The 25771-nt window shown below is 50.1% G+C and overlaps 7 protein-coding genes across 7 annotated transcripts; 3 read left to right on the top strand and 4 right to left on the bottom strand.

Annotated features, from left to right (window-relative positions):
• Positions 1 to 6786: 6786 nt before the first annotated feature.
• On the bottom strand, positions 6787 to 8265 carry CH63R_08096 (mRNA capping enzyme; the record flags this gene model as incomplete). Its single annotated transcript, XM_018303070.1, has 1 exon — positions 6787 to 8265. One exon carries the CDS (start codon positions 8263 to 8265, stop codon positions 6787 to 6789), a length of 1479 nt encoding a protein of 492 aa, XP_018157848.1.
• A 677-nt stretch (positions 8266 to 8942) lies between these two features.
• On the top strand, positions 8943 to 10523 carry CH63R_08095 (26S proteasome subunit RPN7; the record flags this gene model as incomplete). Its single annotated transcript, XM_018303069.1, has 3 exons — positions 8943 to 9401; positions 9458 to 10269; positions 10325 to 10523. 3 exons carry the CDS (start codon positions 8943 to 8945, stop codon positions 10521 to 10523), a joined length of 1470 nt encoding a protein of 489 aa, XP_018157847.1.
• Positions 10524 to 11396: 873 nt separating this feature from the next.
• On the bottom strand, positions 11397 to 12917 carry CH63R_08094 (Aminotransferase class I and II; the record flags this gene model as incomplete). Its single annotated transcript, XM_018303068.1, has 2 exons — positions 11397 to 12448; positions 12512 to 12917. The coding sequence occupies 2 exons, from the start codon at positions 12915 to 12917 to the stop codon at positions 11397 to 11399; spliced, it is 1458 nt and encodes a 485-aa protein (XP_018157846.1).
• Positions 12918 to 15684: 2767 nt separating this feature from the next.
• Positions 15685 to 16054, top strand: CH63R_08093 (Ribosomal protein L33; the record flags this gene model as incomplete). Its single annotated transcript, XM_018303067.1, has 3 exons — positions 15685 to 15697; positions 15754 to 15894; positions 15960 to 16054. The coding sequence occupies 3 exons, from the start codon at positions 15685 to 15687 to the stop codon at positions 16052 to 16054; spliced, it is 249 nt and encodes an 82-aa protein (XP_018157845.1).
• A 380-nt stretch (positions 16055 to 16434) lies between these two features.
• On the bottom strand, positions 16435 to 20620 carry CH63R_08092 (uncharacterized protein; the record flags this gene model as incomplete). Its single annotated transcript, XM_018303066.1, has 4 exons — positions 16435 to 18163; positions 18211 to 18312; positions 18364 to 18592; positions 18646 to 20620. 4 exons carry the CDS (start codon positions 20618 to 20620, stop codon positions 16435 to 16437), a joined length of 4035 nt encoding a protein of 1344 aa, XP_018157844.1.
• Positions 20621 to 22559: 1939 nt separating this feature from the next.
• CH63R_08091 (uncharacterized protein) lies at positions 22560 to 23142 on the top strand (the record flags this gene model as incomplete). The annotated part of the gene is made up of 2 exons (XM_018303065.1): positions 22560 to 22758; positions 22862 to 23142. 2 exons carry the CDS (start codon positions 22560 to 22562, stop codon positions 23140 to 23142), a joined length of 480 nt encoding a protein of 159 aa, XP_018157843.1.
• Positions 23143 to 23344: 202 nt separating this feature from the next.
• On the bottom strand, positions 23345 to 25324 carry CH63R_08090 (WD repeat protein; the record flags this gene model as incomplete). Its single annotated transcript, XM_018303064.1, has 2 exons — positions 23345 to 24269; positions 24324 to 25324. The coding sequence occupies 2 exons, from the start codon at positions 25322 to 25324 to the stop codon at positions 23345 to 23347; spliced, it is 1926 nt and encodes a 641-aa protein (XP_018157842.1).
• Positions 25325 to 25771: the final 447 nt, after the last annotated feature.

The following is a 25771-nucleotide window of genomic DNA, read 5'->3' as shown; positions in this document are numbered from 1 at the left end:
CTAATTTTAAAATCTAGGGGAATATTATACACTAGAGCTTAATAAAGTGCAAAAGAGTTATAAGAAGTATTCTTATAAGTAAATTATATAGAATAACTACTAGTTTTAATAGTAGTATTTCTCTTAGTATAATACTAAATTAGATTCTTTATATACTTTAGGCTCTAAGGATCCTAATTATAATTTATTTAAACTTACAATTTCTATATAAATACTTTATATAACTAAGTACTATAGATAAAAAGAGACTTATAATTAATATTATAAGCTTATATAAGTTATATAAAAAGAAAGAGATCTTAGAGGTAAGATAAATTAATAGTAAAGATAATTCTATAAATACTCTTACTAAAAAAATGCTAAATTTAGTACTACAGTAATTAATTATAAGTAATACTCTGCAAATTTAAGTTAAAGTATATATTAAAAGACTAGGAGAGAAGTGCAATTAATAATTACTATATATAAGCCTACTCTTATATATTAACTACTTAATTATTTGCCTTTTAATTTAAAATACTAAATACTACTAATATATTCCCTATAAATATAGACTCTAAATGTATTTCTTTATGTAACTACTTAGCCTACTACTTATAAGCTGTATAATAAGGAATTAGGACTTAAAAGTTAACTAATTACTTAATAATTATAGGAGTAGAGACTTCTCTAAGCTTATAGCTACTTATAATAACTTAAGTCTTATTCTTTTACTTATAGTAAGTATAAAAGTAAGTACAATAAGAATTCTTATTTAAATTATTATTATTATTATTATTATTATTATATAAACTCTAATTATAATACTAGTAATAAGCTCTATACAATTACTATATATGCTTAGTATAAGTACTATTCTAGTATATAGTAATATAAGTATAAGTATAGAATTAAAGAGTACTAGTACTATAGTTATACTTCTAGAGGTAGGTATTAATAGCCTAATTGCAACTCTAAACTAGAATTATACAAAAATATCCTTTATACTAAATAATCTTAGTAAGAAGGAAAGAGACATTCTTACTAGCTAGAAGATAAATCTTAATATTATAAAATAGTATATAAGCTACTTTATACTCCTCCTCCTATATTAAAGTTAGTCTTATATAAATTAATAATTATAAGGAAAGAAGGTTATATATATATTAATAGAGAGTATAATAAAGAAAGTATAATTATAAGCTATTAAAGTAAGTAAAGTAATTTAATAAGTGCCTCTAGTATTTATATAAATAGTAATAGTACTTATAGGGGTAATTTAACCTCTAGTAGGGATAAGAGATATAATTGCAACTATATTAGGAAGCCTCTAATGTATAAAAGAATTAGTAAAAGAATAGAGGAAGAAGGAGAAAATTACTAAAGTATATAAATTACTTAAGTTTTTAGTTTCCTACTTTTTCTCCTTATTAGAAAGCTTAAATTTAGTAGTATCTCTATTAATAAGGAGATTAAGAGCTTTATACATTTAGTTTACTTTATTTATTTATTTTATTAATAGAAGTTTATTTTTGTATAGTAAAGAGATTTTATATAAATTGTAAGGAAGAAAAGAGAAGAAGAAAAATAGGAGGAAGAAAAAGGAGGAAGAAAAGAGGAATAAGCTACTTAATTAAGTAGAATAAGTAGAATAAGTAGGTAAGGTAAAGTTAGAAGGTAAATACTACCTCTATATAATTAGTCTACTTAATTAAATAAGAAGAAAGGAAGAGCTATATAAAAAAGGGAAGAAAGAACTATTAGTATTATTAATAATTCTTATAATTTAAATTTATTATATAATAATTAGTAACTTAACTTACTAAATCTATATATAAAATTATTAAGGGAATAATTAGTATAACTTAATTAGCTATATTAAAGGAATTATATAATTAAATTATAAAATAAAAGTTATAAATATTAGAATAATACAATTATATAATTATATAATACTTATAATTTAGAGGGGGAGTATATAGATTAAATAGTGCAGTATTTACTTATGCATAAGGGAATTACCTCTTAGTTTAGCTTAAATAACTTAGGCCTAAATAAGATAGTATATTTGTCTTATATAATGCCTATCTTGTAATTAAGAAGGACAATTACAGATATTATTCTTTAGTTTACTCTACATTTTAAGTACCTGCGTACACATACAAAGCCTATTCAATATAAAGAGTAGATTTCTTAAAGTCTACATATGCTAGGACCTCCCAGTGTCTACATTTTACATGCTAGGTACTCGTGGATGAGTATATTATAGTGGAGGGGGGGTGGGGGGGGTGGGAATCCCTTTTCCACCCCGAGGTATTTTGTTGGGATGCTTTGCCTGTACTCGGCTAGATGTTTGCGCACAAGTACTTGCTCTTTGACCTGCGGTCAAACTCTTACTTCCTACATTGCACCTTTATCGTCGGACTTTGCCTTCGCAGAAAACGAGAGCATGGAGATTCCAGCCTAGCGCCAGCGAGTGCGAGTGAGCACAGCCAGCGTCAAGGCTTCTGAAGACAATTCCTGGCGGGCAGATTTGCGGTTGAACATTGCTACTTGACTTTGCACTTACCTAAGAAACAATAGCCCGTAAAGATGCTCTTCACTGACCCTTGTGTCTTCGCCGACTCTGTGACCGGATGTTAATAAAACTCTGTCGAGGCACTATGTGGTTTCAATCCCGAGTGCCAACTCTGTGGAATGTGGTCGGCAACTATATTGGTGTATGTTGAGGGCTGGGAGTGGTCAAGTTGTGATCTGTCCAAGTTGACAATGACGGTATGAGTGTCAGATATGGCAATGATAGCTCATGGTTTGGTATTCGCCAGAAATTGCGAAAATGTCCTAAGATTATGTGACTACGAAGAACGGTTATGTCGATTTCAGCTGCGATGGGTTTCTTTGTTTGAATCGTTTTCCTAACCAATGCAATCTACTCTTGTCCCTCCAACCCCAATATCTTTCAAAGAGATAAGAGACGGCCCCGTCCACGCGGGCGACTGGATGAAACCCGCATACGATGATCATCAGGTGGGATGGAAAGAAGAGTACCCAAAACTCAGGTATAAGTCTCAATTTCAGATCAGCTAATGCGGCGCCCACAACGTCTCACTGGTTGACTCGTCCTTATGGAGCCACGCCTGTTGTTCGACACTCCTGTTCCAGAATGAAGGAGCCGCGTCCGCCTCAAATAATTCCTGTTCGGGGCTGATGTAGCCCGAGGTTCTTGGTGTACCGTCTTCTGGTTCGATGTTCTTCCGCCCGACAGCCTCCGCTTGCCCTTCTGTTGACCGCTTGGAGTTTTCAGGTCGTCTTCCCAATGATCGGGGTTGATCAGTATCAGTGTTCGAGTCGAATCTTTGTGAGATAAAACAGTCTTCCTTCTCAGACAGGTGATCTCTGGGCGGTACGTTGCTAGCAGCGGTATAGCCTGTGTCTGGTCATGGAGGCAAAAGCAGAGAAGATGAGTTGCGACGCTCAGGAGGTGTGAAGTCCCAGACCGACTTGGGTCCGCCAATGTACTTCAATGAAACCTTATTTGTGGGTTTCGACCTTCCAAGGGACGTCTTTCTGTGACAAAACGCATCATTTCTGTCTGACGCATATTCCATTCGTTCGAGTCTCAAAGCAAGTGGTGGTTTGTAACGCTTCTGATCGTTACCGGCGCATCTGTAACCTATCATCGACATGCCCGATTGGTGGATCGTGGCACGACGATGCTAAAAGATGGTATGGTTGGGTTACTAGAAGACCTGCCGCTTCAGCAATGGCGTGTCAGCTTGCCCATGAAAGAGAATTACAAGATGCCATATGGGCACGGAATTGAGTCGTGTTGATGTCCATATCACCGGCAATCGCGATTCAGCCTGCCAACCTTCTCTACTTCGAAACAAACCACGGGAATGCGGAGAAAGGCCTGATCAGAAACCTAATTAAGTACCCGCTAGGGCCATTTCGCCAATAGAAATATAGAGAGAACTCCAGATGCAAAGGGACAACTTTTACTACGACAAATATAAAAATGTTACAGACAAAGTCGACGACCACTGTACCGAGGTTTTTCAGACAATCCTCTACGACGACAACCTCTGGATCTGGCCAGCAAGAGGGAATTTCGCTTCTTGCTAGTCCTCGCCCGAATAGCCTTGAGGACCAGCTGTCTTCTGGACGAACGAATTGGTCCAAAGAACCATCGAATATAGAGCACCTACTTGATCCTTGCGTTCGGGATTCTATGAAAGGTAGCGATCCTATGATATTTAATAACCAGACAAATTCGATCTTGATTTACGGATCAGCCAGTTCACTCTCTCAAGTACAAAATCCCTCCGTCCTGCCACTACGGCTGCAAAAGCGACTATTACCACGTTGAAAGCACTCGAGGTCTTCAAGGAGGGCACTTCCCATGGTGGCCTGTTGCTTAACATGCAAATTTACTCGACCTGCAAAGGGATTTTTGATAACTTTCTCAGCGACATCAAGACTCGGCCTGAACAAATGCGGACCATGCTATCATCCCTGGAGACCCGAAAACCCAACCATCCTGTAGTATGGGTCCATATTGATGGAACTCGCAACTGGGGGATTGTTTGAGTGGTTTCTCAGCAACTGAATGGAGACTTGGGATATTTCAAGTTTTCGGTGATTCACGACGACCTTCCAGACCTCGAAGGAGTTGAGCTTCCTGAAGGTAAAAGACTGCGTAAGAAATCCCAAGCAGACTGTGGACTTTCCGAACAAGCCCGTACCGATGTCGATACCAACTGTAATCCACAGCCACTTCCTCGCTGTTCCCAACGTCTGCCATAGATGGAGGTAGGTTTCAGTGCTCTATAATGTGACATAACATTGCTAAGAGACAAAACACAAGCTTATGGCAGACATGGGCCGCTGGAGCTGGCCAAGCGCTGTTGAGCTCTGCCTACTTCGTACTTGCCAGTGACCAGCCAACATGCAAGGCCTCCTCGAGTGGATTCGTATCATCGCACTCTTCTAGAAGTATCCCATACATCTGGACTGTCCTTTCAAAGCCTTAGATGACCCATGGTGGTAGAATTACGTACCAAGCATACCAAGCGAGTTCCCAAGCAAGTTCACTTAGCAGTCACGACTACATGGTCGCTTTTCCAACATGTTCCCACAGCTCCCAGGATTCTGTCAGTAATCTCGTTTCAGGGCTTCGTCATGGCATTTATTCATCATAACCATCTTCGGCCGAAGCTGTAATATGAAACTCGGTGAACCAAACTTCAACCGTACTCAAGCCTTTTGCAGAACGCATTCTCGATCACATAAGTTTTCCTTCGGAAAGTCAACCTCCCATCTCGAATACCGGCCCCAGAACACATTTCTGTACCGGCATAAAACGTCTAGGCCGGCAGAGACACTTCTTCAACCCTTCTTCCACAATGTTGGACCATTCCGACGAAGCCAAAGGTTCCCTCGTACTTGTTATGGAGCCACGTGAGTGGAAAAACTCGGGCTCTCAGCGCTTCTCAGCGTCAACCGTTCAACAGAGTAGATGGGCTATACTAACCATCAAAGTTGACCACTGGGACGCAGTGTCAGGGCCTGGTGATCAACCATATCACAGTCGAAACAGCAGAACCATCAACCACTTGCTCTTTGACCTTGAGTCAAGTTGAGAGAGAGATACGTTCATCAAGCGCAAAGCTTGTGTTCGGACCAACATGTCCAAAAGACCGACATTTCTTGTTGTCACCGCGGTCTTCGACCATCTGCTATGGTATGAGGTCGAGGCAGACCATGCCTGGCTTCACACTATGTTTACCATACAAATGCCCTAGAGATTACTTCAATCGAAGAACAATGTCCAATTGAGTACCATTCCCAGAATTTAACCCTCAGCAAGTACTGGAGATATTAAATAAATAAGCTCTCATCTCTCATCTATTACTTCTCAATTATTTACAGGTGGATGGGTGTTATGACGATGTTGACTAGCTCAACGGCATTGGCGCGATACTTTTGAGTCACATGATTTCCACGTAGCCCAAGCTGTCTCCTTAGCAAGCACTACAATACTTTATAGTTGGCAAGTTAGAGTGGTTTTCACCTTGGCACTTTGTTCCTTACTTAGTCTGAGAGGGCTTCTTATGTGGGTTTGCGCTGTATGTGGTCTGATTATGAGTATGGGCACTTGCTTTATCTTTCTTTCCTTCGTCCTTTTCCTCTTGGACCTTTCTTTCAAACTGCTAATTTATCGTCCTAGGCCACACTAGCTGTATGTAAACCTGTTGCAAGTGCACAAGTGAACACGGATTTTGCAACGGCTTGCCCCAATCAACAATATCCTTCCGTTGAACGGTACCGGCCATCACTCCCCTCATCAGAGGATTTTGGGTTTAGTTGCATCATAGACAACTTCTACGCATGGCTTCTGGAGTTGGCAAAATTTACGAACAGGATACAAGAGAGCAAATAGAAGACTGGCTGGCTGCAATAATGACAAGAGAAACAATGTCTAAGCGCAAGAAAAACAATGGGACCAGGAGGGCATTGATATATTAGGAGCAAAAGCTGCTAGCCGGAACATGTGAGATAACTCATAACAAACAAGAGAAGACCTGCTCTCATCTATCTAGAAGCTGAACACGTTAGGCCAACATGCCTGCTCTCTCTCTCTTTTGGATGTGAAAAGCTGCTGAATAGTTGATAAATCCTATTGTCAGATATGTGCTGAGGTCTGCGAGACTGAGGAACGATACCGAACCCCGTATCCTTTTCCGAGGTTTCCTCCCCAATAACACCTGCCCTAGCCTCCGTATTGTTACATGCATACTTTGTTGATCAAACCTTATAGAAGCAGAAAGCAGTATAGAAGCTTGCTGCCTCCAACTCCTCTGGTGAGACCAGAAGGCGTCCACCACCGCGCTCGCGAACGCCCATTCTCTCACTCAGAGGACCCAATGTCTCATCGTCTTTTTCCGACTCCCAGATCTCCATGAACGTCTTGTGATACTGCAGCTCAAGGTTGTAATCTTCAGCCAGAGCTCTGAGTACCTCCCACGGCACGACATACTCAGGCACCTCCTCTACAGCCTCATCAAGGAAAAAGTTGTACTTCCAGCCAAATGCGGGCCGGAATACACCATCCGCCGGGGTCTTGCCCGGGAATCGGACTCGGTAGATGGAGTTGCCCCACTCCGCCGACTGTTCCGCTTCACCGTCTTCCAGCTCGCCTTCCTCGGCCTCCTGAGGCGGCCCCTCGGCAGCCTTCTTCTTCCTCTCTTCCTGTTGCTCGTTGAACTTCCGAACATGATCGCCAAGAACATCGGAGTTGGGAATGCATCCAATCAAACGACCCCCCTTCTTCAACGAACCGGCAACGTTGCGCAGCATAGTGCGGGCCTTCTGCTCCGTCTCGAACGCGTAGTGCATGCAGAACATCATGCTCACAACGTCGAATCCTCGTCGGCTGAGGGGGTTGGTGTCGAACCCGACCTGTCTAAGAATTTCGATATCCTCGATGTTTTCGCCATAACAATCCTTGACATGGAATCGAGCTTCGAAAAGTCGCGGGGGTGGCCGTCTGTAGCCCCCTCTGCCGCCCCTGCCACCGCCTCCGCGACTGCCCATCTGGCGATAGCGCTCCCGAGCCTGGTCGATACTAATATCCGCTGGATCCAGACCGACGTAGAGCTCCACTGGCTGCGGCGCCTGCTGCCACTTGCCCAAATCACCTCCCTTTCCACACCCAATGTCGAGTACGAGTAGCTCCTTCTCAGTGGAAAGTCCCTGCTCCCGAGAGCCGGGGGTATGATCCTCATCTGGCGAGAACTTCTGGATGATGCAACTTTTGACCCAGTTGTTGAAGGCACGGAGTCCCTTGATCTTGCTGTCTGTTCGTCTCCAATCCCTGCCTCGTTCAGGCACGCTGTTATAATGTTGCGTAACCACGTCATTGCTGGTGGAGCTACGTTGGCGCTCTGCAGCAGCCTGTGCCTGTGCCTCAAGTTCCCTCTCTCGCTCTAGTGCTCGCTGGCGGATTGCTTCTCGTTCGGCTTCAGAGATGCGTGCCCGGGCGCCGGGTCTCTTTAGCTTACGAGGCTGCTCCGATGGAGAGACGGCTCGTCGCTTCGCGGGCTGGAGTTCCTTTGCGTTGTATGGCTGCGGGAGCTCATCGGTACCGCCGTCTTCGCGCTTTTCACCTTGTCGGGAGGAAGAGTTGCCATTTCTGGATGGCGATCGGGATCTCTTGCGTTTCTTTGCGTCGTAGGATTGAGAGCGTCGCTCGTACGATTCGTCGTCGTCGTCGTAACCCGCCATTGCTTCTGCAATTTCCCCAAGGTTGGTTAATGGAGATCGAATATAGGTTGCGTGGTGTTAGATCTAAATCTGAAAGCGTGGGTTGCTTGAAAAGGCCTTGCGATCTTGAAGGGATGAAAATGGAAAGAAGGTCACTGGGGAAGGAAGAAGCTGCTGAGCGTCGCAAGTACTAGGGTACTGCTAAGAATGGAAAGAACCCACCAACCGTGATTTTAAATGAACGGCAGGGGTGTTCCTAGACAAGAAAAAGGCAAGAACATGTCGCTGTGTAATGAGAGATTCAGAAGATGTATTGAAAAGATAATATTCCAGCTATAGAACTACAATAGAGCATTATTATACCAGGGAAACGGAGAGCTCTCGGACGTTGAAGACCTCGCAGAGTGGGCGACTTCTCACAGTTATGCCAGGTAAGTCCAGTACATCGTACGTGTCGCACTGCAGCCTTGCCAGCTTGACTAAGCTCACACCCACCAACGCACCAATCACGTCAAGTTATGGTCGGCCGCTTGCGGTTTGCAGGGGGGGCTTTCCAAAGCTCCCAGCTCCAAACACCCCAAGACGACGACATCACTCTTGACAGAAAGTTGACACAACCCCCAACCTCAGTTTCCTCCCTCACGAACTGTAAACCAAAAACCCCTTTTACAAGAGCCTCTGATAACCCGACCGCAAAGATGGGCTCAGAACCCCAGTACGCAAAGTACCCTCTCCTCCCGCTTGCCCAGCATGTCTTCGCCCTCACAAACGCCTACGCCTCCCGGCCATCTCAACAAGCCGCCGCGAAAGCTCTCAACGATGCCATCACGGAGCACAAGATGGCACCGCTCTACCGCTACCTCGCACACCCGCTCGAGGGTATCCTGAACCAGGTCGGCGAGGGTGGTAGTCAGGCTCCCGGTAAGCCGCTGAGCCGGAAGTCGAGTCTGGCGGGCATGATCGCCACCAAGAGCACGCCGACCACCGTCAACTTGCCTTGGGACGAGGCTCGGTACCAGGAGCTCAAGGCCGACAATGACAGAGAGTTGGAGGAATTCCAGAAGGAGGAGGATGAGGCAGTGGAGAAAGCCGGTGACACGGAAATTCAGGCTGCGCGGGGCAAGCGGGCGGAGTTCTGGGCCAGGGTTGGCGACAAGGTGCGTCCAGAAGGGTTATCTGCGAGTTTGGCCGGGAAAGCTGACGTTTGTTATAGGACCGGGCAATTGCCGCATACGAAGACGTTTTCGAGAAGACCGGTATCCTGGGTACCAAGATCGACCTGGTTCTCGCAATAATCCGGATGGGCCTCTTCTACGGCGACAAGCTCCTTGTCAAGAAGCACGTCGAGCGCGCAAAGACTTTGGTCGAATCTGGCGGTGACTGGGATCGTCGCAACCGTCTCAAGGCCTACGAGGGTATCTACCTTCTAACTGTCCGATCGTACAGCCTGGCAGCCCCGCTGCTGCTTGACAGCTTGTCCACCTTCACCAGCTACGAACTCTGCACCTACTCTTCGCTCGTTGTTTACTCAGTCCTCGCCGGATCCGTATCTCTGAAGCGCGTTGACTTTAAGAGCAAGGTCGTCGACGCTCCCGAGATCAAGGCTATCCTTGGTGACGGAGAGGACAAGCTCCTGGCTCTGTCAGGTGCACTCAGCGCCGGCCCCGGTGCTGACGACACTATGCAAGACTCTCCGCCGACCACCGCAGCTGCCAAGACTGCAGTGAATTTGACGACCCTCGGCACGAGCACCGATCAGCCCGAGGCCGAGATGGCCATTGACTTCTCCTCTCTGGCCCAGCTTGTCTCGAGCCTGTACAACGGCCAGTACAAGTACTTCTTCCAAGCCCTTGCCGAGGTTGAGGAGAACTTCCTCACGCAGGACCGCTACCTGCACGAGCATAAGAACTGGTTTATCCGCGAAATGCGCCTTCGCGCGTACCAGCAGCTTCTCCAGAGCTACCGTGTGGTTGGCTTGGAGACAATGGCGACAGACTTCGGCGTTACTGTTGATTTCCTGGACCGGTAATATCACCGAGGCTTGATTTCATTGAATTTTACATGGCTAACTTTACGCTAGTGATCTTGCCAAGTTCATCGCGGCCGGCCGCATCCCCTGCACAATCGACCGTGTGAGCGGCAAGGGCGTCATCGAGACCAACCGCCCCGACGACAAGAACAAGCAATACCAGGACGTTGTTCGCCAGGGCGATCAGCTCATCACGAAGCTTCAGAAGTACGGCCAGGCCGTGCGTCTCAGGGGAAGCGAGCGGGCGTAATCTGCCAGTGGGTCGTCGTGGAAAGACAGGAGGGCCAACGCGCTCTGTCTCTGTCTCTCTCTCTCTCTCTCTCTTCACCAAATGCTTACACAATCGTTTGTTCTGCCCTGGCTTGGGACGACAAAAGGCGCGAGGTAGAAATGGCACGCGGTGATTATAACCGGGGGTTGGGCAAGCAAATGTGTGCTACCACAATAACTCTGTATGATACCTACGGATTAGACGAGCCAATATGAGAAAAGTTGGCTTGAATGGACCGCCTCTTCGCCCCGTTGTGATGCTTGGCTGTTCAGTATTGGGCATACCGACTTGGCCGTTTGTTAAATAAAAACATTCGGTGCCCTGCGCAGCTGACATGGTGGTGGATGGATGAGTAGCGTCGTCAGTTGGCAACTCCACCTCTTCAACACAGTTGAGATTGCGCAGGAGACCGCTCTTGGGAGCAGGAGGGGAAAGTGTTCTGTTCTCGCTAGTAATGCCATGAAAAAACAAAAGAGAGAGACAAGAGGCATCCACATGTAATGCTAACTCCCCACAAAACACACACGTGCGATATGCGATGCAAGATGTAATGCGCCTTCAAAACAAGGGCGGGGAAACTGCCATCCCTCCACCTCGCGCCCGCTTCTTTTATAAATCTGTTCGACATTCGCATCTCATGTTTTCCCACGTGTTCTCAAGCCCGCACCAAAAGGAGAGTGCGCGACCTCGCGAATTTCCTAATCGCGCGCTCGCTGTGGAAGCGAGCCTAGTTTTACTCCATCCAACGACGGTGGTCGCCTCTTCGCGCCTCCATCACCAACGTCCCTTCCCCTCCCCTTGTAGTAGCTCGAATAAGACGAAACAAAAGTGACCTGGTATCTCACCACTCGTTTACCGGTACTTCTCGACAAAATCCTTGTGGAAGTTGATGATGCGGCCGACCCAGTCGGTACCGGGGGCGAGGAAGGTGGTACGGAAGTGCAGGGTGCCCTCCTTCTGGCCGAAGCCGCTTCCGGGAACGACACAGACGCCAGTGGCCTCGAGCATGCGCATGCAGTAGAACTCGTCGGCGCTGCGGCCCTCCTTTTTGGCCGCTTCAGCGGCCTTGGCAGGGAGCTTGATGGTCGGGAAGAGGTACATGGAGCCCTGAGGCTTGCCGCACTCGACGCCCTCCATCTGGTCAAATGCCTTGTGCAGGGCCGTGGCGCGCTCCTTGAGGCCGTTGAAGATGCCGTCATACTCCTTGCGATACAGCTCGTAGCTGGGCTCGCCCTCCTTGGGGGGGTTGACCATGAGCTCGACGATGCACTGGCCGATGACGGGGGCGCAGAGGGTGATAGAGACGAACTTGTAGATGTTGGCCTCGACCTCGGGGTCGAAGTTGACAAGCTCGAAGTAGCCGCCGCGGTGGCCGCACTCGCCGACCATGCCCTTGGAGATAGAGTGCAGCGAGGCGAGCTCAACGTGGTCATACTTGCCGGGGTTCTCCTTCTGCAGCTTACGCAGGACACCCTTGAAGGAGTGGAACTTGCCAACAAAGACGTTGGTCTGGTAGACCTCGTCGGCCATCACTACGAGGCTCTTCTCGGCGGCGAAGTCGTAGACGGCGCGGATGTCATCCTCAGACAGGGAGGCGCCGGTAGGGTTGCCGGGGTTGATGATAACAATGGCACGGACATCGGTGCCCTCGGAAGTGGCCTTCTCGTAGGCAGCCTTGATGGTGGCCACGTCGGTACCCCAGCCGGAAGCCTCATCGAGGTAGTAAGGGACACAGGTGGCGTTGAGAACGGAAAGAGTCGCCGTGTACAGCGGGTACTGGGGAATAGGAACCAAAACACCGCTTGTAGAGTCCTTGGCGATGATGTGCAGGAGCGTGTTGACACCAGATGAGGCGCCGCCGGAGAGGTAAATGTGGGCGGGATCGGCGGGAAATCCGTCTCGGCCTGTTGAGGATCTCTGTCAGTTTTCACGCGCAGCACACAAAGTGACCAAAGGTTGCGACATACGCTCGATGAAGTTGGCAATGCTCTCCTTAATAGCAGGGACACCAGCGCTGGCGCTGTAGGCGCCAACAGAGCCGACCTTGTTCAGGAGGAACTTGGCGCGGGCGATGACATCGCTCTTGTATCCGAGCTGGTTCTGCAGAACGTCCTCGTGCTCTAGGAGCAGGGGGTTCTCCAGCAGGCTGACGACCTGGCGGAAGAAGGTGATGGGCTTCTGGTCGAGCTGCTGGGGGTTTCCGATGTTGGCCGAGATAACCGCGTCGAAGGGAAGGTCCTTGTCACCCTTGGCCAGCTTCGCGCGGTACTCCTCCGACTTCACGGCCAGCTCGCCACGAACGGCGTACTCGGCGGCAACAACATGCTGGTTGATGTTGTGCACGTTCAACCGACGGGACGGTGTGGTCGACATGGTTCGATAGTGGGGTGACAAACGGCTGTTGTTGCTGCTGAAGAAAAGTTGCCTTTGCGATGGCGGGGTATTCGAGAGAAAGATCTTAGGGGACCGCGGGGTATCTGTGCGAGAGTCATACAAAAGTTAGTAAAAAGGGCTTCTACCGCGCAACAGTGGAGATCAAGCAGAGGCGGGGGGGAGGAGGACAACCTCTACTCGCTCGAGTCGACAATACCGGGTAGAGCCGAGCAAGGATGGTAAGATATGGCAGAGGACGGGAGAAAGGGCAGAAGAATGGGTTTCGCAGAAACTCATCAAAGCATTGGCAGCCAACTCAAGTTTTATTTATTCGACTGACTCTCCGTCATGGAAGAGACAACAGCAATACACCCCCGGTTCTGGACGAGAGGGGCTGTACCAAATAGTGCGCGATGCACAAAGTCTTATTGATTGACATCAACAGACACAGGGGAGAAAGGAACGGCGAAGTAGAGGAAAATCAGCACACTTCCTTCCCGTCATCGTCCGATGCAGCCAGCCTCTAGTTCAGTACTTTTGACAGCTACGACCAACTAGGCCGGGATTGAGACTTGTGACATTGAGTGCATCATGGATGGTTCCCCAAAGGGATGTGTCATCATTTCTGTGCTGCCACGGGCTGCTTTCCGCGCCAGGCTGCTTGTGCGTATCTTCTTCCGGGACGCCAGCCGAGCACTTGCTGAGAGCTGATGAGTCGTGGATGAAGACGGGGATCAGACCCGGCTTGCCTCAATGGCCTGTGTCCGAAACCGGTGACCGGTGACCGGTGACAAGGGGAGAGAGAGCGCAGAAGCCGGGCCTAGAGCTTCTGCAGGCGGTAAAAACCAATAGCTTGGTAGCAAGATGGAATTGAAAAAAGAAAATGGTGCTACACGTGGGGAGGTCTCGAACTTATTCGGTCTTGGATAATTAACCAAGAGCATTGTTGACCATTTGTTTGTTTGTTCGGTGAAGGGTTCGGTTTGCAGTGAGAAAAAAGCACGGCGAGAAACCCGAGGAGAGCCGAGACCAACTGAAGCTCTGGGAGCTCTCCTGGAGGCGATGGGTGGGGAGGGGAAGGAGGCCAGGAAGTGTGAGATTTGACAGCTTCAAATGGCACTCGACCGACTGCGTACAGCTACCGCCATGGATGATGGAAATAGCAATTGGTCTGAAGCAAAGACGCACACCTAGGCAGCAAATAGCCCGGACTTGAAGCAAACAGGAAGGCCTTGAGTCAACAAGGGAAAGGGGATCGAAGGGAAAAGGAGATTGTGGAGAGCTTCAACAACACTGCAACGTACTGTTTGGTCTGTGGCCGCCAATGCGTCCGCCGCTCAACATCCGAACTTGGCTCGCGGCGACGACGATCTGCGACCTGGCTGCGCCAACCACTCTACTCGTCGCCATCGTCGAATTCATTGTGCTGTCGGGCCGGAAATAATCGCCAGTTTCGTCTTGACAAAAAGGCTCTGTGTGTGGCACAGTCGGTAGGTAGGGTAGGTAGGTCTGTCTCGCGGAGGGGAGGTTGTCATCAAGCAGATCGCCGTTTTCAGCGTCGCACGGGCTTACAATCCTCACTCTTCGCCGTCGTCGATGTGATGGGATCTACCAGGATTCGGAAGGGGATAAATGTCATACAAAGAATCTCGACGAAACGGTGCCTGCTCTCGGCGTGCCCAACCTACCCAAGTTCGTGCAGCTGAACGTCCAAAGGTCGAGGAGGAGGGTAGGAAACAGAAGTCTTAGAACTGCGACGAGCCCATCTGACTCTCTGCCCCTCCTCCACTCGGGAAACAGGCAAGACGGGAGGTCCGTTCCTCTTTATTTACCCATCGCCTGCCTGCTGCTCACCCAATCTAGCCCACCCTCCTACTTTGCTCATCCCACGGCCTGGGCCTGCAACTTCTGTTGAGAGACGCAACCCGAGTTGGTGCGAGATAACATGGGCCGCTGGCCAGTCGGGCTCCTCTCGCGATTTAAAAAAAAAAAAAAGCCCCTCGACCTTACTTAGCTGCAGGGTTGAATCCGAAGAGGGACATATGCAGGGAAGGGACGCGCAACAAAAAAGCACAAAACCCCCCTTCCCCTCAGCCCAAAGTGAGTCTCAGTTCACCTGAGTAAATGTCGTGGGGTTTGTCCATCCGAACTCGTGGCGGTGACAGTTCATGCCAGCTCCTTGCAAGCTCTAAAGAATGTTTCCGGGGGCCCTTTGAGGGGCTGTTGATGAGAAAGCCCAGATGTAATAGTGCAGAGACCCCTGGAAAGTTCCACAGCCCAGGTCCGTTGGTCGGATGACCAGCTCTCAGGCCTTTGGCTTGGAGGCTGCAACTTGTTGTTGCGTTTTATTAGTACCAGCAAACCATCCTGCAACCAACGATGCACTCCTTGTCTCTCACAGTAGCTTGGCTACCTGCTGTCAGACAGTCTCGCTTGACTATAATCACCAGAATACATACCCCATTAGCAGAACCACCCCAGATACCATTTGAGACAATGGCCAAGCGCCTATCTCCACGCCAGCTGTAGCCACTGCATACCAGCTGGGGCAGACGCGAGACTCGGAAAATAGAAGAAGCACACACACCGAATTCTCACCGAATCGGATCCGCAAAACCTTCGGTGAACGGCCCGTTTTCCGCCGAAAGCCTCTCACCACCTCAAAATTCCAGTCTCCATACCCACGAAGCTGCCCGTCCAGATCGAGTACAAGCAGCTTCAAGCTCCCAACCCCACCGAACGCGCGCGGTGCAACTCCCCCTCCAAGATGGCTAAAAAAGGTTTGTTGCCCATTTCCGTTGCCTGGAATCCCTTTCCCACCCTCTGAAATGCCGAGCTAACCGTCTGCCCCCAAACACAGCGAAATCCCGTGTCATGATCGTCCGGCTCTTGTCCATGGCCGCGACTGGATACTTCTACACCTTTAAGCGTCTCCGAACCGCGTCGCCTATGAGCATGCTGAAATATGACCCGATAAGTACGACGACACCAATGATTCATCGCACTCCGAGACACACATTGCCCCTTTCCCGCACTCGCCAGTCATATCGCAAAGTCGAGAATGGGATGGCAGAGCTGACGATACCACAGTCCGGAGAAAAGTCTTGTTCCTGGAGCAAAAGAAGAAGGGAAAATGAGCTGCCATCACGGACTATTATCGTATCAATACCACATGTAACAACACTGCTATCACCATACACGGCGTTCACGGCGGCATGCAATTGGGTTTCGGAGACCACATGGGCGAATTGTACATCAGAATGCGCCCCCTCAGAGACGTTGCGTCCTAGGGAGGAGGACATTGGCACGCCGGACTAGCACCATGTGCTTGTTGGGAGCAAAAGCTTCGAACACCGCGATCTGAATGTACATTCTACAAAAACAAACCAACAGCTTCAGAATACGTGCTTCTACCTCGATGTATAACCTCGATCCGTTTTCGACGTCCCAAAAGTTCCAATCACTTATGGATGCTAGAAGATCATCATGCCTCGGGGATTGCGCTGCGAAGGAGCTCTTAGCGGACAAGCTCTTCTCCTTCCTTGACCTCAGTTTGCTGCTGCTTCTGCTGCGAGACTCTTTCGCCCCTTACGTTTTCCTGGTGGTCAGCATCTGACTTGGACATACTTGGGTGGAAATGACGTGAGGTGTGGTCTTTATCCTGCGGCTGTTCTTGGGAAGCCTGAGTGCTGCCTCCATCGCTTTGTTGCGACAACTCAACTTTTGGAGAATTCAGGCCACTACTTCCTCCAGCTGCTGAAGCCTCGGCATCTTCACCTACCGGGAAGCTGGGCTTCGATCGTTTCTGGCGTCGAAACGACAGCGAAATAGAGACGCTTCGGCTTCTCTTGGCCCCTTGTTGACCGTCTTGGCTTCCCTGCGCAGTCATCCTCTGCCAATCATCGTGGCCCGTCAATTCGGAGACTTGGGCTTGACGGTTACCTACAAGATTCGATCTGACATCCGATATGGCAGCTTCGCTAGTTCTGGAAGCGCCTTGAACAGGCCTGTTATAAGAAGAGTGCCCGGCGTGCCGAGTGACCAGTGGCATTCTAGGGGTGTTTGATGACCCCAGAGCCATTCTCTTCTGGCGAAGGATTGGCTTGGGTTGGGGTCCCTGACTTGTTGCTTCCTTCCGTTGAAACTTCTCCTGCGCGACTGAAGGTGCGGGCGCATCGTAATCTGGCTCTTCGACAGGACTACGGAATACCGTCCGCTTGCCACTCTGGACTGGTGGGGGTTCAGAGGAGCTGAAGACGGGGGTTTTCAGTGGATCGTTAGAAGCGTTATGTGGTAGCTCTGGAAGATCCATCTCTGGCACTACTAGACTGTCTGGGGCCAATATGGTATCGCTTTCCACAGCATCTTGTCCATGTAGCATTGCTACAAGCTCCCTGCTGACCATTGTGTAGGTCTTGCCGCTTGTCTTGAGCTGCTTGATCTCATCTTTCATTCTGTGCAGTTGGGCAAGTTGGTCGGCTAGCTGATCAAGAACCTCAGCGTCGACAGCCGGTGTTTGGGTTTCGCGGAGCTTGAGAGTAAGGTTGGTGATTCTTTGTTGGGCGTTATCGAGCTCTTTTTGGAGCCTCAATTCGCCAGACCCGTCTTCCAACGCCTTCAAGCGTTTAATCTCCGCCTCGCTCTCGGATAACTGCTGTTGGAGAATCCGGCAAGAGTCTTCCGAGTGTCTTAGCTGAAGTTCCAACTCGCACTGTTTCTCTTGTGCCATGGCGGCGAACTCATCTTTCGCGGTGGCCATCTTGCTATGAGAGTCCTTGACTAGCTCGCTCCTCTGGCTAACATATTCTTCGGCATGTCGAAGCCGCTCACGGGGCTCTGCAAGCGTCGTCTCGCGATCTTCTCGCTGAATCTGGAACGGGGCTTGAGTCTCCAAGATTTGATGCTCTCGGTTGGACGAGCGTACCTGAAGGATCTGCAATGCTGCCTCCGAGGTCATTGCATTCTTGGAGGCAAGTTCCGTATATGCACCGATGTCTTGAAGCTCCCGAGTCAGCTCGGCAACTGTGGTAGTCATTTCCACTACCTGGGCTTCCTTGGACTGGAGAAGCTGATGGAAACCCTTGTTTTTCTCTCTCTTATGGGAGTGTTGCTCCAGTGGTTTCTCCTGTTCTCGGCGATCTGTCTGGTCTGAAGTTGACTGGTGTTGAATGCTGTTCTCAAGACTCTGAAGCTTGTCTTCAATGGTAGACTGTCGAGCCATCATGCCCTTTACCTCTTGAAGAAACCTGGAAATCTTTAGGGAGAGCAACAAAAAAAAGTAGGCGACACTTACTGTGACATCATCTCTCCCTGAAAGGTCTTCAAGGCCTGGCGGATCTCGTCCCCAACATCCGCTCGTGGCGCCGATTGTACATATCCCGCAATCACTTCCAACCTGTGTTCGTTAGACTGACTCGTTTGGCTAAGGTTCAAGTTGGAATTTTACCTTTCCGTAATACTGGTTGGCACAGTGTTGGAATGCTCTGGGAAGACGTTCAATCTGTCCATCTTATCGGAGATTCGCTCAATGCTCTCCTCGACCCGCATCAATAACATTTCTTGATGTCTGCTCTCGCGTAGCTGGTCCTCGCAGTCCCTGGTTCTGATTGACTCGGCGTTCAAGTCGCCTTCGAGCCTTTCCATGGCTGACTCCAAGCTTCTGATGCTGGTGACAGCTGTCTATCATTAGTTGTGATCATTCTGAAACCATCTGGTCAGCTATACTCACCAGCATTCAATTCTTGGTGAAGAGCTGCTCTTTTGTTATTGAATTTTTGATCTAGATCGTCTTGAACTTCTTGGTTCTTCTTCAATGCCAGCCGCAACTTCTCTTCAGATTCCTGATTTTCCTTTCTCATATCGTCGATAGCCTTCTGGCTGATATCTTTGGATTGCTGCCAGAGCTTCTGTTGCTCTATGACGGCCTTGTTGAGATAATCCTTGTACCCGCGGCTTTTCTCTTGTAGCTTAGAGAGCTTAGATTTTGTCTCTGCAAGCTCGTTCTCTAGTCTGATCGTAGCTATGTTGTCCTGCTCTGACTGAGCTTGGAGTCTGGAGACCTCATTTTCCAGCTCTTGCGTTCGGTCGCTGCTCTTGGCTGCAATGGCAGCGAGTTTGTCTTTTTGCTGCTGAAGAAACCCCAATTCGGATTCAAGGGCTTGCCGACGATCTTGTTCTTGTTGGCATTGCAGGTGGGAGCTTTCCAGGCGTGCACCCAATGCTTCGATGTGCTGTTCCTGGCCCGCAATCTCGCATTTTAGGTTCGCTTCCGTCAACTTCGCATCCTCGAGGAACATGTTGTGATGGGTCATTATGCTTTTGAGTACATCAAAGTGACTTTTTTGGACGTGACTCTGCCCGTAGGTCGTCTGCCCGGGTTGGTGGCCAGCTCGATTCTTGAAGGGAAGTTCCCCTCGAGATGATTGGTTCTGTCGTTCTTGATGATGACGAGAGCGTTTATGTCGTGAGATGTTTGATTGCCGCGAAATTGTGCCTCGAGGTATCGGATCTCTTTGTTCTTCATGACTGAGTGGTCGGGTCGGTTGCTCTCGAGGGGAATCTCGGCGCTGGTTGTGGCCGGTAGTTGGAGTGCGTGTCTGGGGCATCTCGAGATCGCCAACCGGGGTACGCGATCGAGTCTCGGCAGGTTCGAGGTGACGCTTGTTGTGCACAGACGCATGTTGCCGATGTTCGCGGCTGGATCTCTTGACCGTATTGCAATCAGAGGGTCGTGAAATTTTCGCTGGCGATGTGGTCTCCATGGCTCGGCCTGTTGCCTGGGGGTGTCGAGTCGTGCCATCGGTTCCTCCTCGGTGGCTGAAATGAAATGCCGTAGAATTGTTTTCAAGGTCCGAAGTATCGCGTGATACATGAGAAGACAACTGATGAGCCACAGGAAGGATAGCGTCGGCATCAGCAAAAGGACGACTGATCAGTTCGCGCCCCATGGTGGAGTTCAGACGGCGACTAACGATGTTTCCTCGTGGTCTTGATGTTTTGTCTTCAGTCTGGTAAAGCTCATATTTTGCGTCCGCTCTACCATGGGTATGATGGGTTGTCATCTCAGCCTGGTTGCCCGCATGCTCCAGTCCGGACTGGGCAGCATTTGGATCTTTTGCATCAGATATCGATTGAGGGTTTTTTTCTTGATGTCGACGCCGAGCAGAATCCCCAGTTTGAGTCCCGGAAACGTCGCGATGATGATCAAGATTATTCATAGGAGCAGCTTCTTCTCGGACTATACGTGGGTTGTCGTGATCAGGGCTCGCTCTGTCAACAGAAGGACTCCCAGTTTCAGCTACAGGGGCTTCGAGAGCCTCGAAGTCGATATTTCGTTGTTTCTGAAGACCAGAAAACTGATTAGGTTTGTGTTTTGGCTGTGGTGCGAAAGAGAAGGATTCAATGGCCTCGAAAGCTAGCTCATTTTGTGCTGGGTAGAACGGAGACTTAGAACCACGTCCTGCTAGCCGGTTGATATGGTATTGGCTGTCTGTATCTCGAGAGGCGTTGGTGGTAGTTGAGCTTCCCAGTTGGCTGAGAAAACCTGGCTCTGATTCCGCAAAAGGTGACCTGACGACAGGAGTGTCATTCTGTCGAGAACTTTTGGGGCTGGGTCTATTTGAATGAGACTCGTGTAAGCCAGGGGAGTATTCAAGTAAGCCTCGATCCGCCAGGGGCGGATCTGGGCTGGATGAACCGGCCATTTTCGAAGGGAGGTTGATGTCTATGGTAATATTGGAACGAGGAACGGAGGCCAATATGTGGAAGCTTGAACAAAGGTAGAGTGGTGGAGCAGATTGCCAATCTGGCAACGAGAGAACGACGAAGCTATTGAGAAACGAAAGGACCGGGGTTGTGAAGCCAGGAGAAACCGATTGAGCGACTACCTGTGCGTAGAGAAAGCCGATGGAGCTTTCGAGAGAAGACTTGTACACTGAATCTGTGATGCAATTTAGGAAGCATCTCTCGGAGTGCCTGTTGCGGTAAGTGAATAAATAGCCCCTGGGAAAGCACGTTGTGTTGACTGCTTGTCGTGTTGTACCTGTGTGAGGAGCAGAAGTTGCACTTTAACTACCCGTCGTTTTGATTGTCCGTCCAAGCACGCGGAAGGTGCTATTTTCCCAAGCAACACCGAGAAGTACCTCACTGGTCAGGTAGGTAAGTCAAGAGCGTCCGTACACCTCGCCTTCCAAGATCGCCGGATCGACACTTTTAACACACCATGATGACACGACAATGACCTCGCCGCCATTGCTCGATGGAATTAACAGACGGTGGGTAGGCACATTGGGCTCAGACATATGGAACTTTAGCCCACCATCGCAGACTGTTCTTTTGTAGGTAAAAGGACCCAAGTATGTCGGATGCAACATTCGAATCGGGGACCTAGCGGCCCCGCTATGCATTCATCTCACGGAACAAATGGTCTACATCGGGTGGCGGAACTCCGCTCCATGCGATGAAGCACCACAGAAAAGAACACCAATTCCTAGGTATACTATCTGCGCTCCCAATGTAAGATTGCTGAGTGGCCGATACTACGAAGCCTTATCACGCCCCCCTCCCCTTGATAAGTACAAGGCCACTGTCCGCTTCAAACCATCTTCAAGCAAAGGCTAAGGATTGTCAATACACACCAAGATAAAGTTACCAGCAGGAGACAAAACGAGCGGCAACTGACACCTCGGAGCATCATCGTCGGAACCGGTCTGTCCCGTGCCCGAGGCGGGCAGAATTAGGCCACGACCTACTCAACAAACGTACCTTGCTTGCAAACTTGGCATAATGGCGACAGTGATGGGAAGTGCAGATGCTGTCACAGGAGGAAACGCCACAGAGATGGTCTCCTGGTTGAAGCCCTTCAATCAGCACCAGAAGCTCACCCGTCACACTGCATGGCCAACGAGCCAACGCATGCGCAGCCCTATTTCAGTCACACAATTAAGCTCTGCCGATATAGCATCCACTGATGTGAGCGGCGGGCCTACGACGCCTCTCCTTGAAGCGATTTGGCCATGTGAATGCAGTTCAAACGGATATGCAGGTGCAGAGAGACACATGCCCGAGCCGCCCATCCCCACAACGGCACTTGATTGGTTGCCGAACCCCGGCTCTTCGATGTGAAAGCGCTGTGTGCCGGCGCTTCGAGACCACTCAACGCCAATGAGAGCATCGCGAGCCTCTTTCGACCGTACCGGACCCAGACTTTCCAGTGTGAACCGGGCGCTTGATACGGTTCCTGCGTTCCTATTCTCGCGCCCACGACGCAACGCACACAAGTGCCGTGTTGCAAATCGTATGGGGGTAGGGGTTCGCTTGTAACTTGTCACATTTCCTGGCCTGTGCATTTTCTGTATGGCTGCTTGTAGGGCAGAGTAGGGGAGCAACGATTGGCGCCAGGCAACCATGGAGGAGTCCCCCCCGAGTGCTTGAACGATGTAAATAGGGTGGGTTGGGCCACGTTCGTGGCACCGGGTATCTTTTCGATTTTGGTTCAGCTTGTTTTCTTACTCTACTCATACGATTCTGACGCCGTTTTCACCTTTTTTTTTCTCTTCCCATTCCGTCTTGTCTGCGCCCCCCTGAGCCTTCTTGCAGCCCTTCCTAACACTTGCTCTCTTGAGCGGCATTTTAGCCTTCACGATGTCGGCCACAACCTCCAACTTTTTTCCTTTGGCGACCGAGACTTATTTCCCAGACACCCCCGGCGATGCCAGTTCGTCTGGAAACGGGGTCGATACCGAGGCCGGGGCCTCTGGCGACAGCCCCGGGGCGGTCAACCTGTCCCACGAAGCCATGATTGCCATCATCGTGGTTGTCTCTGTAGTTGGCGCTCTCGGAAGTATGTAAAAACTCTCTTTGCAAGAAAGGGAAAGAAACGAAGAAGAAAAGGCCCAAACTCCTGCCTAACGCCGTTTTGCTAACCCGCCTTTTGCCCCGCACAGTCGGCATGGCCGTGTTGTTCTACGTAGCCAAGAAGCGTGAATGGAAAATCCGGGAGACCATGCGCAAGTCTGCCAGGAAAGTCGTTACTGCTCTCACGCCGCGGAGGACCGAGTTTCCCAGATCCGTCAAGGAGTCTTCATCCCCGCCACGCAGCCACCGCGGCCGCGCGAGACTGGCTGATGACGTGCCGCCGACACCCAGACTTCGGCCAGAGGATCTCGAAAAAGGCCTCGCACAGGCCGAGTCGAAGCGCAAGTTGATGAGATGGGGTCGCAAATGAGGAGGAGAAGGAGGAGGAAGTAGAGGGTGTTTGGATCTCGAGGTTGCAAGCCGCCAACTGGCCTGGTGCTGGTGTAATAGATTCATTTGCTGAGGAGGCCGAGACTGGATGGATGATTGACGAACATAGGTCTGCGTGCGGCGTAGAGAATCTTCTTCCTTGTACCATTATTATTTCCCCAGAGATGTTGTGGCTTTCATCCTCATAGCCTTCGGAATGTGTTTGTGCTGGCGCTTCTTCTCGCGTTGTTCTTGTGATCCCGAGGCCTCGAGTCGTCGTGGTGATCGGGCTGCTGTCCGCCATGCTTCTTCTTGCCTTGCGGAACAAACGTGACCGCTTTCTCGCCGTACGCATCTCCACGGTTCGTCTTATTGATGCGGCCCGACTTGTGCACCCTGGTACCGAGGGCGGTGTCTTTCTCCATTTCATGCTTCTGGTTGGAGGAAGATATTTTCATTTCGTATTCCTGGGTAGCCTTCTTTCCGAGACCCTTCGGGCCCGAGTCTACCACAGGGCGTGCAGCAGAACTGACACCAATCTCGTGAGTATCCTTGGCGGCAATCTTGGTACTGGGGTTGAGAGCACGGAACTCGTAGGTGGACTCGTCGACGGTGAAGGCCTCGTCCTCGAAGAGCTTGCTGAAACGGTCGTCGCCGAGAAGGCCGGCTTGGGTGTCCACAACCTCTCTGTTCTCCTGCTTCTTGAGGAGCTTGTCGGCGAGCTTTTGGTTGACCTTGACCTTCTTGTTGCCTCTGATTCTGCTGGCGCGCTCCTTCTCGACCTTCTCCTTGATACGCTTTGTCCTCTCCTCTTCCCAGACGTATGGGTTCGCGATGAGGCGAGCCTGCTCGTAGAGCTTGGATGCGACGAAGTATCCGTGCATGTACGGCCGGAGCAGATTGGTTTTGCCGATAAGATGCTCCATGCTCAGTTGCTTGAGTTCGGGCAGCGTCAAGAACTTGTAGTTGTCGTACGTCTCCGAGCGGACCTCCTCCGCCATCTCCTCAACCATGTTGTCGAGGAACGAACACCATCTTGGGGCCGGTCCCAAGCTGGGAATGAAAAAGGAATGCTGTGACTTGCCTTCATTGGCCGTAAGAAGCATACCGGTGTCCTTGCACCAAGCACTAAATCATAATGGTCAGCGAAACGCTAGACATAGTCGAAAGTTCACCACTTACATGTCGTTGAGATCAACGATAGGCTCGACTGAAGTCCATGGCGTGCCATCGGCCTCATCCCAGATCTTGATGATTCTCTTGTCGGCAGATAGAATCTTCTTCTCTTGCGAGGCAGTGGTCATGTGAATCAGCTTTTTGATCGGGAAGCCGTAGCCTTGGTCCTTGGTCAAGAGAGGAACAGGGCGACGCAGATCAAATAGCTGAACCATGCCTGTCGCGGAACCGGTAGCGATAGAAAGCCCTGAAGCGCTGAAATCCAAGGCAGTGATGGCACCCTCTTGACATCCAAGGCGAGCCACTCTTGACTTCGATCGGGGGTCCCAAAACTCGACTGTGCCGATGGACGTGCCGAACGCGGCAAGGCCGTGGGTACCCTCTGCCAGCGCAGCAGCGTTGACACTTCCCGCCTCAATGCTTCCCTGCAGACCAGCCCCTTCTTCATCGCCGCCGACATCAATCTGGAATGACTTCATGAACCTGCCAATCTCGAGGTTCAGCCGGAAGACTTCGCCCAGACCGTCTTGATCCACTCCCACCGCCGGGACAAGCGCTTCGGTAGACTGCCTGTCGTAAAGCAGGTCTCTTCCGTAACGGGGAATGCGAATCGTGTAGTGGCAGCCCATAGGGGTGTGGAATTCGAGGCGTCGGTCATCTTGTAGAAGCAGAGTTTTCGAATAGTCGGAGGAGAGGATGGTCAACTTTTCGGTAAGAGAGTTCGTATGGCGCGCAAACGACAAAGATAATTGAGGGAGGTTGTGGACGTGAATCTGAGGCTTGTAGGTTCCTGCGCTGACGGCCCAGTCGCCATCCTCACTGATGCGAATGCAGGTACTGGCCTCTTCGAACTCGAAGTCCTGGAGAAGCTCTACTCTGTTTTGGTACTCGGGGTCGTTCTTGAGTGATCGCTTTCTCCGTCTCGCCAGCCAGTCCGGCAAAGGCCTGGCTGTTGAGGCGCCAGAGACGGTGTACACCGGAACGGTTCCCGGGTTTGTCAACTTCATCGTGTTTGTCGGAGACCACAGTCGAGAGTGTACGTGGGTGGGTTCTGCGCGACAATGCGACGACAAGAGTAAAAGAAATCCTGCGACCGAGGGGAGCCCGTAAAGGAACTTTTTTTCTCTTATCGATAAGCGGGTCGTGAGGGAGCCACTCCTCCTCCATGGGTCTGTCCGCTCTGGCTGGGCCTGTTAGTGCACTCCGCCGCTGCGATTCAGCTTCCGGCGCTATCCCGACCCGGCCCTGTTGCGAAAGCTTCGACATCATCCAACAACGATCAACGACAACGACGAGACCGACGACGAAGAACAAGAATCGACGATATCTGGGGCTCTCAACCCCTTGATACAATCTGCGGCTATTGCTTATTTTCGACTGCTTGATAATTCTGAAGGAGTCTTGGACTCGGTTGATGCCGAGAAGCCGGTCCTCTGATCGCACTTCCGACCCTC

The sequence above is a fragment of the Colletotrichum higginsianum genome, chromosome 5 (genome assembly GCF_001672515.1).
Source record: "Colletotrichum higginsianum IMI 349063 chromosome 5, whole genome shotgun sequence".
NCBI classification, from domain to species: domain Eukaryota; kingdom Fungi; phylum Ascomycota; class Sordariomycetes; order Glomerellales; family Glomerellaceae; genus Colletotrichum; species Colletotrichum higginsianum.
Note: the sequence above shows the minus strand (reverse complement) of the source record. Positions and strands in the feature narration are given on the sequence as shown.